Consider the following 18,025-nt stretch of genomic DNA (forward strand, 5'->3'; position numbering starts at 1 on the left):
AAAATCAAACAACAACAATCAAATGCTTCAAATATCCATGGTTCAAACTTTTTCAGTGCCAATACATTAGCAGAAGCTTCATGCTCTGTAGTTGACTGCTTTGTTGGGGTTTTGATAATTTTTTACTCACGTAGCATACAGGGACTTGTTCTCTCCCCTTTTCTGTGATAAACATGTATCTACTCAGACTTGTGATGTGTCTGAATGAATGACAAATGGATCATGTGGTGTTGGGGTGATCAGTTCCATCTATTTTGCTAATCGCTCCTTCATTTGCTGAAATGCTAGCTCATGAACTTCTCTCCATTTGAGTATTTCAGGTTGTTTCTTTTTCATGAGGGGGTAGGCAATCTCTGCATGCCTTGCGATGTAATCTCAATATTAATTACACAGTCTGAAAAAGCTTTTGAAATGAGGGTACTTTTCCGTTTTGCTGGCGCAGGAGATAAAGTCGCCAATATAATGGTACACTCAATGCCAAACAAAATATCCTCACTGGTGACCTTTTACTTTAACTTTTACATTTTCAAAACAAGTTGCAGCCATTTCTTATGGGATTGATTGTTTCTTTCAATACTGGCATACAATTACATTGAATTTTTACCAGATAGTTCAATTTTATGCCCTAAGGCCATTCGCAGGTGGTAATTAAGTCAATTAGGATGCAATCACACACTCACCGGATAGTGAAAATATAGAAAAGGCAAAGTCAAGGGTTAAATTCATCAATTCTAATGAGAATTGAACTTGCATTTAAACTTGTATTCCAAATTAAGATTTAACTTGAAATTAATGTAGATAATTACTGAAAGAATTAGATTTTTGTAGCGTAGTTTACGTGAGATGAGATCACTTGGTGTCGTGATGTGAACCGGCGAATTAGGGTGTTGTACGATGAAAGCATAGTAAATTCTTAAATTAATGTCTTTTTACAAATTTATTTTCTTTATTTAATGGCTTTTTTACAAAATGTTAAACAACATTAAAATATTTATACCTTCAAAATAAAAAAGTCTTAGAATTAACATTTGTCAACACTTTTTATGTGTATACTGTGTGTTTTCACCAATAAAGTCTAATTGGCGAGATTTGTGTTGGCGAAACAGAAAAGTGCCGAAATGAGTCTTCATTTCCATGTTTTCAGAGTCTTGATTGCCTCTATTTTCTTTGGATCTGCTTGATGTTTCCTTTATCCAATTATATGTCCTAAATATTTAATTTGTGGTTTTGAAAAAGAGCATTTTTCAAATTGATAGCAAATTTAAATAATTCTTGTTTGGTGAAAATTTTATCCGGGTTTTGGAGATAAGTATTGAAATCATTAGAGCATATTGTCAATATAGGCTTTTGAAAATTGTTTAGACCAAAATGTAGTACTTTAAATTGATAATTTACCTCAATGAGTTTTAAGGATGTGTATTCTTCACTTCATTCTTCCATAGGTGTAGCCCAATGTCCTTTGAGTAAATCCAGTGTTGTTATGACTTTTCCTGTGTTGTATATCAAATGGATAGTATTTTCCACAGGAAAATCGTCCAGATTTGTCACTGCATTCAGTGCTGTATAGTCTACACAGGTTGATATCTCCAGCTTTCTTGCTTACACAAACTACTAGGTGAGCTATTTTGGCATTTCTTTCTTCTATTAGTCCTGATTTTAATAAATGTTCTACCTCTTTGTCAACCTTGGTTTGCAGTCCTTCAGGAATCCAGTTGATGTAAGGTTGCTTTTCGTTCTATGTTTAGTATTAATCTAATTTTATGGGCTTCAATTTTGGCTATTTTCAGCTTTCCGTCGAATAATGCTTGGTGTTGATTGATGGAGAGTGATTAATTTCTTTCTTTGCTGGGGCTTTTAATTGTCTAAATTCAAATTCTCATCTATTTTTTTAAATCTTCCACAGGCTTGAGAAATCTTTTCTTGGCAAATTTATAATTTCTCCAAATTCTTTGCTTTCAAAGTCATTCTAACTGCATTGATGCTAACTTGAAAGTTTCGAATTTTATTTGAATGCACATGCTTGTATCTTTCCATCAGGTAGTTGTACTTTATAAGAATGAGGTAGACAATGACTTAACAATTCCTCCTGGTTTAAACCAGCTTACATAGAATGAGTTATCTGAAGAGATGAATAAATAGACTTGTTCCCCAATTTTGAAATTTTTTGGCATTGATCTTCGGTTAAAATACTCAGCATGTTTTTGTTGTTTCTCACTTGCAATTAAATTGGCGTGTTTGGCTGCTTGTTCGGACTTTATATTTAAATGCTGTAAGTAATTCACTTACAATCCACTTAGATTAATCGGTAAGTATTTCTCTGAACCATGAAGTCTTTAATACTGCTAAAGGACCTTTTGGATGTCTTCCATAAATCAGCTGAAATGATGAGATTCTGGTGGTGCAGCTCGTTACTTCTTGAGAAGCGAAGAGTAAATACGGGATGTCGTTCCCAATTCGAAGGGACAGTCTTGATGACATGATGTAACATTTGCTTGAGGGACCTTTTACATCTTTCAACCAATACATTTGAAGCTCTGTAAGTAGAGATGAAGAATCTAGAATGAGAACTTAGTCTTTTCTGAAATTCTTAAATTAATTTTGAAACAAAGTTGCTTCCATTGTCACTTGCTGTTGTATTAGGAATTCCTGTTCACATAAATATCTTTAAAAGTGTATAGCAAGTGGCTTTTGCTGTCAAGCTTTGCAGTGAGATTGCTTCTAGCTATCGAAAATGTTGATCTATCAGGCATAACACGTATTTGTGTTTTCGAGCAGAAGAAAGTTCAGTAGGTCCAATTATGTCAATGTTCACTATTTCAAAAGGTAATTCTGGTTTTCAGAGAGGTGCTATGGAAATCTGGTCTGATCTCTCTCCTGGACTCTTCAAATGACAATTTTTGCATGTTTTACAAAAAGTTTTGACGTGGTACTCTAATCCGGTCCATAATGATGAATATTGTATCCTTTCTTTTTTTCCTTATTTCAAGGTGTGCTCCAAAAATGGAACTGAAAGGTGTACCCATAAGTAATCAATTATTTCAGAGACAACAACAACAAAAAATATTTACATTTATCTTCAGTTGATTATGTAATCTTCATTATCTAATACCTTCTGCCATCTTGCTGGTAAACTTTCAATCCCCTGTTCATAAAATTTTCTTTGCTTTGAAGAAAAATATTATTCTAGGTGAGCTCGCACATTATCGATATTTTTATTCAGGGAATGTTCCATGGATCAGAATAAATGAAAATTGTTTATGATGGTGCTATGTCTGAAGAATATGGGTGGATATGGTAAAACCTCTCCATTTATCTGCCTTATTTTTTCTTGGGTTAATCTTGCTGCATGTGGTCTGGCATTTTTGTATTGCAATATTACTCCTTTTCTGTTCACCATAGCTGGCATTTTTACCAACAATTCGTATGTAATATATCTAGTTGTTGCCATTACAATTCAGCCTTAACTTTTTCTTCCAGTTTCAATAGTTCAAAATGAATTGTGCCACCACAGTCCCATTAAATGAACAATAACACCTTCTATAAACTGAAGGATGGTTTAGGAGTGGGTATAGCTAGTTGATTTGCAGAAAGCCATTGTTTCCTGTGCTTGTTGTTGTTGTATAAGATCCCTTTCTCATCACCAGTAACAATCCATCATAGAAATGGATCACTTTATTGTCTGCACAATAGAGATGTGCAAATTGTATGCCTTTGCTCTATATTCATCTCTGACAGTAGACATAGAACCCATATGCCCTGTGTGTAAACCTTCCTGATTTCTTGAAGATGTCTTTGTACTGTTGCCCAAGTAGCCTGAAGAATGTTTGCTATTTCCTGCATACTCAGTTTGGGATCAGTTTCCACCAGTGATTTTAAAGCATCATTATCTAACTCTACAGGGTGTCCACTTCGAATGCTATTAGACAAGTCAACATTGCATTACTTTCAGCATATGTGCCCTTATCCATTGAGACACTATACTACCTTATCCATTGAGTGCTTATACTAGAAATGTTTTCCATTGAGAATCAGGTTTTTGCAATAGCATAATAATACAAAGAATTAATAATACAGTTAAATAGTTTAGTTTTACTTGTTTACCTTAAAAGCAAATGATATGATGACAACTTTTCTATAATGAATAGGGAATAAATAAAAACAAATTATTTCTGTATCTAAAAATTTTATATGGTGCATCTTGCTTATATTTTTATTATTTTTTTCTGTAATGAAAGTGAATAATTTTTTCCAATTATTTTCAATTAATTAAACTTGAAATGTTTCTTTATATGGTATAATTTTTGATATTTATGCTATAGGTCGCTCTCGAGTTTTGCTGTCTTCTAAAGATAATGTAGATTCAAGTCCTCTGACTCGAAAAATGAGTGATGAAAATGTTTCCAGCAATTATAAAGAATATGCTCCTCAGATGAAAGCAGATTATTTCCAGGAATCTTACCCTGATATGCTAAAAGTTTTTGATGATGTTCCTCCTATAAAAGTTGGAAAATATGGGGATATTCCTGAATATGGTTTGCACAATCCTGGTCTTAATGCAGATACTTCTGGCTCCGCTCTGCAGAATGAAAGCCGATTTGTAGAAATTGGTGGTGCTCCAGATTCTAATAAAAATGTTGTTTTAAAATTGAAATAATATTTTACTATTTTTGAAAAGGTTATTGGTAATGTGAGTATTTGGGAAGTGAGAAATGTGTTATTGTTTAAAGATTACATAATTACTGAAAATCACAGTAATTTTGCTGTGGATATGATATTGTTATTATGTTATAAATTGTGTAGAGTCCCAGGGATATTACTAAATATGCCTTGATTTTACTGGAAAGTATGCACTAATAATTGTGCATTGCCTACTTCATGATAATAAAGGTTTCCTTTGTATGATTATTAATGTTGTTAAAAATATGCATATATATGGAATTTTAGTATAAATTGAAGTTGGTTGAATTGCAATATTAGATATCTAACTGCATTTTGCTGAGCAAATAGTATATGATTGCAATTGAAATAAGTGCTGTATTTTTCTTAACAAAGAAATAATTCAATTCATTTAAAAAAAAAAAAAAAGTCCGGTGATGTTTTCATTTGATATTGACAATAAAACTGAAAAAATATTTTTCAGACATTTTTAATTAAACTCTTAATTGGACAATAAATGCTCAAACTTTTTATATTGTGTGTGAGGAAGGCTTCCCCTACTAAGTAGTAAAATGAAGGATGTGAACTCTCAGCATTCTATATTTAAGATAAGTAAATGAAGAAAAGAGTGTTGTCATCTCTTGGTAAGTATCAAAATTCTGGAGTATATTAAACAACATATTTTGATCAATCAAAATATTACAGTCTTCTACCAAAAACAATATCAAGTCTTCTGTCACTTTTTGCTTTTACTAAGACATGGATGATATGAGATTTTGGTTGGTATTTGGTGCATTTTGAAACCTGAAACTTTGATGTTAGCTGTAAATCATTCAATTAAGTGCTTGAGGTGATGTTTCGTAAATGCACTTCCCCATCTCAGACCACAAATGCTTGAATAGATTTAAGATTTACGTCGTGAAAAGTTGGATTTCTTTCAAAAAATGCAGCAACCTTAGAGAAGTATACGTAATTACTAGTTCTCATCTAGTAAGTATTATTATTGATTTGTGAGTCTGAGAGTTTCCCAGGAACGTTGCACAAAACTCCATTTTTTGTTCATGTGCCTATTTTTTTTCCACAGTCTGACACATGCGAATGCTTCTTTTGAAAATTTTGTACATGTGCCCAAAATAAGAAGTTGTTATAATAGAAGTCGTGATTTTTCAGATCTGGTCTTTTATTTTCAGTGTGGTAGTCTTTTATGCTCAATCTTTTGCATGTTGTATTAGCAATCATGTAATCCTTTGTTAAAGAAGGAAAATGAAATCTTTTGAGGTAATAATTAATTTCACTATTGTTATACCTGTGTGTAATTCATTCTGTTGCTTTGTACAAAATGCAGTGTACAAAGTGCAACAACACTTTGCTAACCTCAGCACCAGTGAGTTGTGGCTGGTCCACTTCTTGCTGCTGTTGCATTATTTTACTATTTGTGGACCAACAATGATGCATGCTAGTTGTTGATGAGTGCAAGCAATTTAGAAACATTATTGTTTTTAAGATGCTGTGAAAATCATTTAACCACAGTTGTTTGCCATTTCTGGAAACTGAATAAATCCTCTACTTTACACATTATTGTATTGTAAGAGATACTGATTATCCATTTTTACTGTTAGCTGTCAAATATTTTATAAATGATCTTGAGCAGCCTTTGTTCAAGTATTGTGCTGTAATAAAAAAAAATCCTATCTAATATATGAGGAGCATTGCTGTTTCTGTTTATGAGTCATCATATATAGATATTTTTTTCATTGTATACTATAGCTTTATCCAGGCAAGTTGAAATCTTTTTGATTGCCAAACGAAGGAAGATCTATACAAATCACATGGCGCCTATAATATCAAGTTTTTAAGACCTAGTATTTTAATAATTTTTGAGTTGTTAAATCATACTCCTGTAGTAGAATAACTATTTGCCAATAATGAAATTTGTAACTGAAAGTTCTTTCCCTTGGGTATGTATTTGTGTGTTCTACTTTCATATCAATTTAGCATGCTTATTCTATATTTCATGCATAATTTGTGACAAAGAAGAATATACAATGAAACTTATGAGTAACTGAAAGTAGTTAAAAAATTGCATGAGAAAACATTTTTTCTGTATCTTATTTTTAAATACTAGGATATTGGGATTTGTTACTTATTGAATATGAGACAATTATATTTATTAGTATTATTTTCATTCATGATGTTCTTAAGTTCATTATTTAAAATGTTTTCATTCTAAATGTGACCAGTGAATTTTGATATAGTTTTGTGTTATATTTGTCATTAATGGGATCTTTCTAAATTTTCACTAATGGACTGTTATGTTATGCTGTCCTGCATTTGTCTGCCATGTCCTTTGACAAGTAATGCCATTGCACATAATATAAAGTGTCTTGTATGTGACCTTATGCATAAACACTTCTCAGACTGTTGTGATTTGTAAAATGGTGTCTTTCTAATTTGATCAGTCTCTAATTGCTTAATCAACAATTTAAGAGCAATAAATGCACTTGATCATTTAAGGCTTTATAGTTTGTAGTATATCTAACTGATATAAATTAAAGAAGATTTGATTTGTAAAATATTCGACTTATACTTTTTATGAATATTTCGAGTTTAGTTAATAAAAGATGTTTCTAATACCATATATATTCTAAGTGATATTCTTTTTATATAAAATATTATTAGAAATTTGAGATCTGTTATTTGCTTTTCCAAAATACCTGTTGATTAAAAGTCACTGATGAGGTCATAGAAAACTTTATACGCTATTATTAAATACTGTAAAGGCCCTTATTTTCGCGGGCCGTAATTTTCGCAAAAATGAATATATTGGTGATTTCATGAGCTGAAATTTTCTCGCGAATTTTATATGAACAGAACCAAAAGTTGAAAAATTTCAAAAGTACCTGAGTATTAAAAAATTCCAAAAGTACATCTTTTGCATACAGCATTTTAAGAAACTTCCTTTGGACTTAACTGTAAATGACGAGTTCAAGTGTTTGCTCAAGAATGAGTTTATTGAGTGGTATTCTAATGAGCTTCAATTTCTAAAGGAAAAAGAATCTGTGAACTTGCTAATATCACGACTGAAACCGATTCTCGCTTCTAGGCTTGTGCACGTATTTAACGGCATTGAAGCCAAACATGAGATAATTTTGAATGGCTTCAAAGAAGCTGGTATAAATAGTATTCTAAGTGAATGAGCTGCCTTCTATTAATTTTATTGTTTTATATTAGAGAAATATAGTTGTATATTATTTAAAAAATAGTTATAAGAAAGAAAGTTGTCAAGAAAAAGCTTGTAACTGTGCAATAAATCATTAAATTTTGGGTAAGTGAAAAATTTCTGAATTTTTATTATTATTTGAGGCAGAAAAAAAAAAGTATTATCAAGGCTTAAATTTTCACAATTATGACGGGCTCGCGAAAATTAAAGCCTCACAAAAATGAGAGCCTTTACAGTAAGTGTTCAAAGATCTATACCACTCCTGGTATTTTCAATAAAATGTTTTTTATATAGCATTTTAAAAATATCTTATTTTAATAACCTACACAATATTACTGACATTTTTTAATTCTAAATGTTCAGGCTTCAGAGCAACAGTTGAATTAATAATTAAGCATAATTAAATATTACTGCTGCTTAATGGATGGTTATTAAAATTGTAAAAATTTTTTGTTTGCTGATAAAGGAAAAACGTAATTCAATTTTCTTGCAGGAGAACTTTTGGTAAAATTAATATTTACACAAAGTAGCCTTAATGTATATAAAATAACTTCCCTGTCTTTTTTAAATTATAGATAAAAAATTATGCATTTTAGTTATATACAGTATTTAAGCTTGAGCGTATCTGATTGATATTATCTTTTATGTAGTTTTCAGTAAATTGGAGTTTATGGTGTACTTTTTTATTGGTGATTTGATATCTGGTGAGCAATTAAAAAATTTTGAATTTTTTTGTGTATAAACTTTGTTATTTATAAATTATTTCTAACCCTAATTTAAAATTATCTGAATCTAAAGCTCAGTTATGTATGAAATTGAGTGTAATTGCTGTTCGTATATCTCTTAAGGTGTAACTTTGCTTATATTTATCCCACATTTAAAAATAATTCTAAAATCATTATGATTTACATAATGCCATCAAGTAGCATGTTGGAATTAATAAATATGAAGCTGTCTTGTTACTGTCTAATTTGAATAATTAGTTTTTAAATATGTAACATTTAAAGAATAATCATTATTCAACATCATATATAATAAATTACCATTTTAAGACAAAAAAAAATTTTCTTCTCTGTGACTCATTGTTATTTATATAAAGAGTGTGTGTATATTTTTAAATGGTTAAAATCTTAGCATCTTTGATTGTTATACTCATTTTCTGAGAAGCATTTCATAATATTTTACTATGCCAATTGTAAATAAAATCAAATGTTTAAATAAATATATTGAAATCTATAATATTGCATTTAACATTATTTTTCTCATTTTCAATAAATAACATAAGCATAATTTATGTTTAATATTATAGAAGCATAAATACTATGATGTTGGGAGTGAAACTTTTTTTTTTTTTTTTTTTTTTTTTTTTTTTTTTTTTTTAAATAATGAGTGTAAATATTTCCTAAACATAAAGAGGAGGGCACATATAAAAAAATTACATCTCGTAATTTTTACAAAATTGATTTTTTTAATTGAAAAATGACAAATTGTGGTATTTGCATCATTTGAAACTTTTTGTAATTGTCTATGACCAGTAATTGGGAAAATGATGGCCACATTAGGCTTTTGTGGACCTTTATATATTCCTTTTTATTTAAGTAGTTTTCTTGATTTTATTAAGTAGTTTTCTAGTAAAATTTGACTATTTTTAGTATATTAAAATTTTTTAATATACTAAAATTTACAATTTTTAGTATATTAAAGATTTTAATATAAATAATTAATCGTACATAAATTTTAAATAATGAAATAATTTTTTACTCAGTATTTATAAATGCCTTTTTTATTAATATTCTGTAATTTTTTAATGATGTTTTTTCTGAAGTTATTTTCTATAATATTTATAATCTTGAACATTTATTAAAATTTTTTAAGATTTTGATTTGTTTTTAACATAACACATTATAAATTTTGAAATTGATTGTTACTATATATGAGTATACCAGCATTTGAAGGATTTCTTCATCGAAACAGAACTCTGCAGGACGTGGCCTGGCATTATCATTCATAAGAATAAATTCATTCCTGATTGGTGCAGTGTAAAAGACCAATAAGTCTAAGGATCTTATCCCTATATCGCTGAGATGTTAGTGCGCCATTCCTGATCATGTGCTGGTAGGTACGGCCATGGATAGAAATACTGGCCCAGATTATCACACTCCGCCTCCACCAAATCAGGATTTTTTTTCAATGCACAAATGTAGGAGTATTCTGTATGGTAGGTCTTCCCAGATGAGAACCCGCCTATTGTCAGCTGTACACTAAAGCGAGACTCGTCTGTAAAGAGCATGTTGCTCTACTCATCTCATTCCCATCTGAGATGCTTCTGTGGATAACTTCTACTGGCAGCACGGTGGTCCCGTGTCAACAAAACACAAACAATAGATATTTGAGCATACAAACCCACATATTGGAATTGATTTCAAAAAGTTAGAGTTAAAACTCTGGTACCACAGTAGCTCTCTGAAAATGCTGTTGCAGGAAAGGGGCGTTCATATTGCGATTTCTTGTGGCCGTTAGTGTTAAGTATGGCTTTTGGCCGCATTTTTAAATAAGCATCCTCACTCCATACAATCTTGTCCTGATCTTCAGTGAGCATTTCCATTTTCAAAAACAGATTACATAGTCTGAAAATGACACTTTGAGAAACTTCTAACTCTTCCTTTACAACGGATTATGTTTGGCCCACTTGTAAATGATCGATGGCCCTCCATTAATTTTGTTAGAGATATTGTGTTCATTTTTTTAAATATTCAGCATGTGTCTTTTGTTCTTAATCTCCTCCTACTGAAAGAATGCTGCGTGTCACTGTTCACTACTTATCTAAGACATGTAAATTTCGACGTCACAGACAAAATCTAAATCACAGGCACATATTTATCACCTGCCAAACAGTCTCCTCCTAACAAATCGTACATAAATCTTCTAAACTCAAAAATATTCAGATTGCATGTTATATCAAGATTATTTCTAATTTGATAAGCATACAAACACATCACAGCTCATAATTTCATTTTGGTTTACATGTGGCGGCGGACTTGACATTATCCAGTCTTCTGTCGTCTGATCTCTAACATTAATAATAATGAAAATTAATTCCACTATAGTTAGCTGAACTTCACTTGTATATTCACTACTGAATTGCCCATCTATATATATTGTGTGTGGCCATATTTAAAAGACAATGATTTTGAATCTAAAATAATACTAGAAAAGGCATCTATAATGGTATCATAAAACCAGCCAGTTCCAAAACTGCAAGATATGGCACTTAAAATTTCAACTTCTTCGGCTGGTATCATAAGATATAAAGATTTTAGATCTAATAAATTTAAAGATATGTCAGCAAAATGTAATATGTAATTCCTGTCATCAGAAACACAACTTGATTTCATAAGTAAAGGATAAGGGATTTTATATACACCAGCTGCTGCCTTTTTGTATGGAGGAAGATTTCTATCGATATCATCAACATCAAAATTAAAGTCTAATAAATTTTCTTTTTCAAATTTTTGCTCTTGCAAATTGGGATAATTTATTTTTATTTACATTTAGTGGTTTTATATAATTTTTGTTGGGTAAATTTTAAATTTGGGGGAGTGTATACATTTGGCATTTTCTTTCTAATATCTTCAGGGTGTGTGGATTGCTTTACATCTTTGCAATCTGCTACCAGTTTCTTTAATATTTTGATAATATGTGGCAATACTATTTTTTTGAACTGTATGGTCTTTTATTAAAATCAGTATTTCTGACATGTAATTTTTACACAGTTCATATTCATGGATAGAAAATGACTTAATAGAAATCAATATATTTGGAAGTTTAGCAAATTTGGGTGCAGAAGTCTCTGGAGCAGTCATCATTATTGAAGAAAGTTCTAATTTTCTATATTTCATTGATTAAATTTTTTTTATATGTTTGCATAATAGATGTATATTTCAGCAATTGCGATGATAGAGATGACTGCACAGATTAAGACAAGGTATTTCCAAATACTTTGTAAAACAAAAATTATCTCGGCATTTATGTGTTAGCTGTGTGATTGTATACTGATTATCTGTATTAAGGTGATATGCTACCAATCATTTTCAAACCCAACTTGATTCTTGTTATCATCTGGGATTTTCATATGAAATAGGCTTTAACTGTCTGACAACATGCATTGATTGATAAGCTTGATGTGATTCTTCAACAGTATAATGCTAAAACCCATACTGTAAAATTGACTATAAAATATTGAGTCATTTGGCATTGGAAATTGGTATCTGATTATGAATCGAGAAAATGCCCTTCTTAGCTTATTCCCTGAATTTGTCGCCCATTGAGCATGTCTGGGATTTCATCGGTTGGCCATTCACTCACACAGCTGGTCAAGCACACACTTAGATTGAACTTTGGCATCAAGTCAAAGCCATATGGAATGCCATTCCCCAGGATTACATTCAGAACCTGTATGATTCAATATCATAATATGTATAGGCTCTCATCGCTCAGCATGGTGGACACACAAAGTACTGATTTCTGGCATTCTTTTTTTTTTTTTTTCCTATTGTAAATATGATAATTTATTTCTCCCACTATCAGTAATATGTGAAATAAATTTCATTCACTTACGACAATTCCTTCATTTTGTTGCACTTTTTACAAACATAAGTGTATTAAATTGGTATCAGACTATTATTTTTGTTTCCATTGGCCTACTTTTTATTCTTTATTTAATATTAGGTAGTCCGGAAAATAATGCAGGTTTTTAGCCTATACCTTTAAAGTATCATAACTTAACTCAAAAACAATTTTATTAATCAAAATAAGCACCAGATGAATCAATGCATTTTTGCCAATGAGATATAAGTTTATTTATGCCGGTAGAATAAAATTATGGAGTTCTGGACGTGATAAAGTTGTTAAGGCGTTTTTGGCCTCATGTTGGCTTCTGAAGCATTTCTTCTGCAGATTGTTATCCAGATGTGTGAAAAAGTGGTAATCTGTTGGCAAGAGGTCAGGCAAATATGGGGGAAGAGGAAGAGTCTCATATCCCAATTGGTTCAATTTCTGTAGAGTCTGCTGCACAACGTACACGTGTGGCTGAGCATTGTCGTGGAGAAAAACTGGCCTCTTTCTGTTGACCAATATCTGGCACATGTATTCCAATTTTTGGTGCATTTCGTTGATTTACTGATAATACTTATCTGCCGTAATTGCTTTGCCCAGATTTAGAACGCCGTGGTGAATGAGACCACCAAACAGGCACCATAATTTTCTTTTGGTCGAAATTTGTCTTTGGAAAGTGTTGTGGTGTCTGACCGCGATCCAACCACTGAGCCGAATGTTGCCGATTGTTATAAAGAATTCACTTATCATAGCACGTAATAATTCCATCAAGAAAAGGGTAATTTTTGTTGTGGAGAAGAAGAGCAGACGACACTTCAAAACAAGGTTTTTTTTTATTTTCACTCAAATCGTGAGGCACCCACTTATCGAGCTCCTTTGACTTTTCTATACGATTCAAGTGATCAGAAATTGTTGTTTTGTTTACGCGAAGCTCCTCCGCAAGCTCTCGAACAGTTGTTGTACAGGTTTGTTTCAACTAAAGTGTTCAAATCGTTGTCATTAACAGCTAAAGAGCATCCATGATGCTCTTGATCTTCCAGGTCAAATTCTTCACGGCGAAACTTTTGGTACCACTGTTGAACTGTAGATTCAGTAAAACTTTTCTCGCCCATACTTCATTGACATTTCGAGCTGTTTATGCTGCGCTGTGGCCTAACTTGTACTCATAAAAGTAAATTTGCCAAAAATCTTGTTTTGATATCTAAACCAAAACATCTAGTAAATAATTTTTTTAATAATTTTGGAACAAAATTATTATAGAAATATAGAGTGAAAAATAGAGCTTCAAAATTATATATAAAAGAAATTCCTGTGCATTTTTAGCAACAAAATATTTTTGTTGCTAAAAATGCACAGGAAAGATAAACAGTTGCAAAAACCTGCATTATTTTCCAGACAACCCGATATTTCCATTATCTAATTAAGGTCTTATCAAAGCCCATTTAAAAAATCCTCAAAACTACCTTGGAGTAAAAATGCGACATAAATTCATATGATTCACAACATTAATGTGATATACATACATATATGCGTACACACAAATTTTCAAAGAATTTCATTACCAAAGGGAAAATTATAATGCTTTTTAATTAATTAAATATTAAAATATGTTTTACTACATCTTTTTACAAACTTACTTACATTATTGGTTTCTGAATATTCATAAAATAATTGCTAAGTTTAGCTTGCTTTTCAAGGGGGGATTAATTCTGGGAAGAGCTGCATTAATATTTTTCTTTGCTGACAGTTGAAAGTTCAGTATGATCAACAAACATTTTGATGTAGACAATGACTTTTACCTTAATTCTTCAAGTATTAAGATTAGAGCCTAAAGTATGCATGTTAACAGGCGTGGAATCTAACAGATGAGAAACTGCTAACAGGAGAATAGTTCATTAAATGTAAAGAATTCTGGCAATTCAATAAATTAACATTTTTACTAATAGATGGATTTCCTAATCCACATTTATTTTGGTTTAATGAAAATAAATAATATTTCTGTCTTTACATACATGTTTAGATTATCACTATTATATTAGATTTGTTTAGATTATCACTACTCAAGGTTGTTCTAAATTCTAGTAAAATATTGCCAATGAAATTAAATACACTTTTAACAGTGGGTCAGTGGCACTGCTAGAACATTAGGTGCTCCTCTTAACTACAAATAACTAAAAAGGTGTCAAAATGAAATATAGGAAGATAAATTCAAATTCTTTATTTTTGAAGAAAAATCTGAATTTTAAGAAAATTCCCAACATTTCAAAATTGTATTATTTTGCTTGTTTTTTGGTTCTCAAAACCTTTGATAACATCATAGAAGTCTACTTGATTGCTCCAGTACTGTTATGTAAACAATATAGAAAGATTTCTTAAATGCAAAATAAAGATTTATAGTCAGTTAGAAAAGCTCTTCTCACAACTAGCAGTGTTACAATATTTGAAACTTTATTCTGCAGATTCTACTGTAGAATAGACTGCACAAATTCAAAAGGACTCTCCTTCCACATTTCTCTTTTGATTTTCCTACCAATAAAGGAACTGAAACTCTTAAAATATTTATTTCTTAACAAGGAAATAATTCTTCATTATTATTATAGAAATTATATTCATTATTATTAAGAAATAATTCTTCATTATTATTATAATAATGAAGAATAATTCTTCATTATTATGTTTTCCTATAACTACACTGCTAGCTATTAAAATTGCAACACCAGGAAGGAATGATCTGACGAGCATAAAAATCACATGAAAGGAAGAAGAGGTAGGGATATGCAAGTTATTAGTATTTCAGCGCATTTAGACGATGCAGTAGAAAGAAATGACATCTGAAGCACTGCATAAAAGAAAAGTTATGTAGGGGATTTCTCATTCAGAAAATGCTTTGTATGGTTGGAATTTGCTCCGAATATTGTGTTATGTCTCGAATAAGAAGAGAAAAATGCTTACTAGCAAGTTTTGAAATTCAGTAGAGGCAGGATTGTTGCCTATCAAAAGTGAGATTATCGTTCCGTGATATAGCTGGTTGCACTGTGTAGCGTCGTTTCAGTTCCGTCAAGTTTCTAATTTAGTTAAAGTGGAATGGCAACACTTTCTCGTCCCCGCGAAAAACAAAGATCGGTATTCTATCGTGGGATGATGTGCATGTAAAATGTAAATAAATATTATAAATAAGTACATATATCATTGTAAGGAATAAAATAGAGTCAGAGAAGTGTTATTTTCCTACATTTGCATACAACACACTTGACATTGGTCGAAATCCAATCACTATCATGTGAATATGGAACCGATGGATGCTGAGGGTAATACTGAATGACATGCAGTATCTCAAAGCCCTTCCGTTACTGACGCCAGACAGAACAGACGTATTGTGAGGTTAGCCCTGCAAAATCATATGACCACATCAAGAACCATTAGTCAGGAAATGGGCATGTTTGCAGCACACCCAGTATCAACTCGTAAGGTGCGTCATTGTTTGCAGCAGCGTGGACTATTAGCAGGAGGACCATTACTTCGTCCTCCCTTGACAATGCAGCACAGAGCGAGATGCCGACACTGGTACCCCAAATGACAACAGGAGTGGCACAATGTCACCTTTTCAAACAAGTCCCGGTTCTACATGCAGTATTCTAATGGCCGTATACGTGCCTAGAGTGTTCGAGGAGACCACATGTCACCTGCTTGCATTCATTATCGACATAGGGGCCCAGCACCTGGTGTGATGGTTTAGGCAGCCATTGAGTACACACCAAGCATATCTCTAGTTCGGATCGACAGTAATTTGAACGTAGATGGGTACATTTCTGACATCTTATGTTCAGTGGTTGTGCATTATCTTCAAAACCACCAAACACAATGTTCCAATAAGATAATGCGAGACCACATGCTGCACGTTGTGTTCTGACCCTCCTCGATACACATGTTATTCGACTGCTGCTCTGGCCTGCCCGGTCTCCAGATTTGTCACCCATCGAAAACATCTGGTCATGGATTTGCTGAGAGATTGTCCCGCCACCTCTCTCCAGCTAATAGACTTGAAGTAGCATGGAATGAGTTGCCCATTTCTGTCATCCAAGCCCAGTCTGACTCCATGCCTAATGGGGTAAGGGCCTTTCTAGCTGCCAGGTGTGTTACCTGTTTCTACTAATTTTGCACCCCTTAAATCTCCAGAATGCTTACAAATTAAATCATTTTGTCTTTATGTCATACTGTTTATGTGCAATAAATAAATAATAAATATATATATATATATATATATATATATATATTTTCTCATTTGATGTCATGCCATTTCATTGACTTCATGGTGTTACCCATTTAATGGCAGCAATGTTTTAATATTCATTTTCATTCAAGTTTTGATATCAATAAAAAAGGTATAGCAAAGGTACATAGCAGTTGAAATTTTGTAGTGATTCTTTGAGTAAAAATTATGTATTTCCTTAATTCAGAATCTCATTATTCTTTATGTGCCTCGATAAACCATGCCAAAATTACGTGAGCTCAAGGAAAGAAGCTTAAGCAAATTTAATTAACATGGCAATATTACATAGTTCTGTATTCCATTTTGTTTTAGCTTCAGTACTTCAGCAGACCAAAAGTTTACAATATAATTTTTTTTTTTTTCATAACTATTTCTGTATAAGAAACGTGATTATCTATTTGGTAATTTTTAAATTTTTGCTGTCACAGAAATATTTTCATCTGCTGAAACAACATTTAGCAAATTATCTGTTTTATTTCATCAAACCAATGAAAGCAGTTATTTCACAATGCAGAGTGAGATTGATGCCATTAAATTTGATACAGACAGAGTTCTTTAAGGGTCTTTTTCCCCCACATAACTAACCTATTTTATACATGCCTCTTTCAGAATATATTTAAACATTTTTTAATGAATTAAACTTTCTGTAATTCCTAATAATCTTTGCAATTTCCTCACCATCAAAAATTAATCATAGACTTTTATCTTCAAGATTACCTATTCATAATAAATATGGCTTAACATGGTACATAATCATGATTATGTATATGTTACAGTGAAACACCGAAATCTGGAGAATGTTGACTTTCACCGGTGAATGTCAACATTCACCTAGTCTCTTGGTGTATGTCCGAAATATTTTCCAAATGCTCTTATTTCTGACTTACACCAATGTCGACATTCACCATGTACTAATGGTGAATGTTGAACATATAACAATATTATATTTTCTCCTCCGTAATTCAGTCGCAAGTAAACGCACTTGAGGCTTAAAATAAGAACATGAGAACCTAAAACACACAATATATTCAAAATGAGAAAGGAAAATAATAGAAGTTAAAAACTTACTTAATTATACAGTACGTTCTAAATGAGAAAATAAAATAACAGTAATAAAAAACTTACTAAATTATGTGATTCAAATCTTCTTTATTGCAACAACTTAAACTATTATGGCACTTTATGACCTCTCTTTTCGACTTTCACCAGAGCATATCTGTGATTGTCAACCAGTGAGGGTCCGAATATACAAGAATGTAGTGAAA

General features: G+C 31.6%; 1 protein-coding gene across 5 annotated transcripts in view; it reads left to right on the forward strand.

Moving 5' to 3' along the window:
- The window catches only part of LOC118184088 (uncharacterized), a 72,749-nt gene extending 63,911 nt beyond the window's left edge, over positions 1 to 8,838 (forward strand). For all 5 annotated transcript variants that reach the window (XM_085819522.1, XM_085819524.1, XM_085819521.1 and 2 more), the window contains one exon: positions 4,320 to 8,838. In XM_085819522.1, the coding sequence (XP_085675648.1) occupies positions 4,320 to 4,654 (335 nt within the window). In that variant the 3' untranslated portion in view covers positions 4,655 to 8,838. The remainder of the gene's footprint in view (positions 1 to 4,319) is intronic.
- The last annotated feature ends 9,187 nt before the right edge of the window (positions 8,839 to 18,025 follow it).

The sequence above is a fragment of the Stegodyphus dumicola genome, chromosome 6 (assembly GCF_044657685.1).
Source record: "Stegodyphus dumicola isolate Sdum_Otavi_A_Nest chromosome 6, ASM4465768v1".
Lineage (NCBI taxonomy): Eukaryota > Metazoa > Arthropoda > Arachnida > Araneae > Eresidae > Stegodyphus > Stegodyphus dumicola.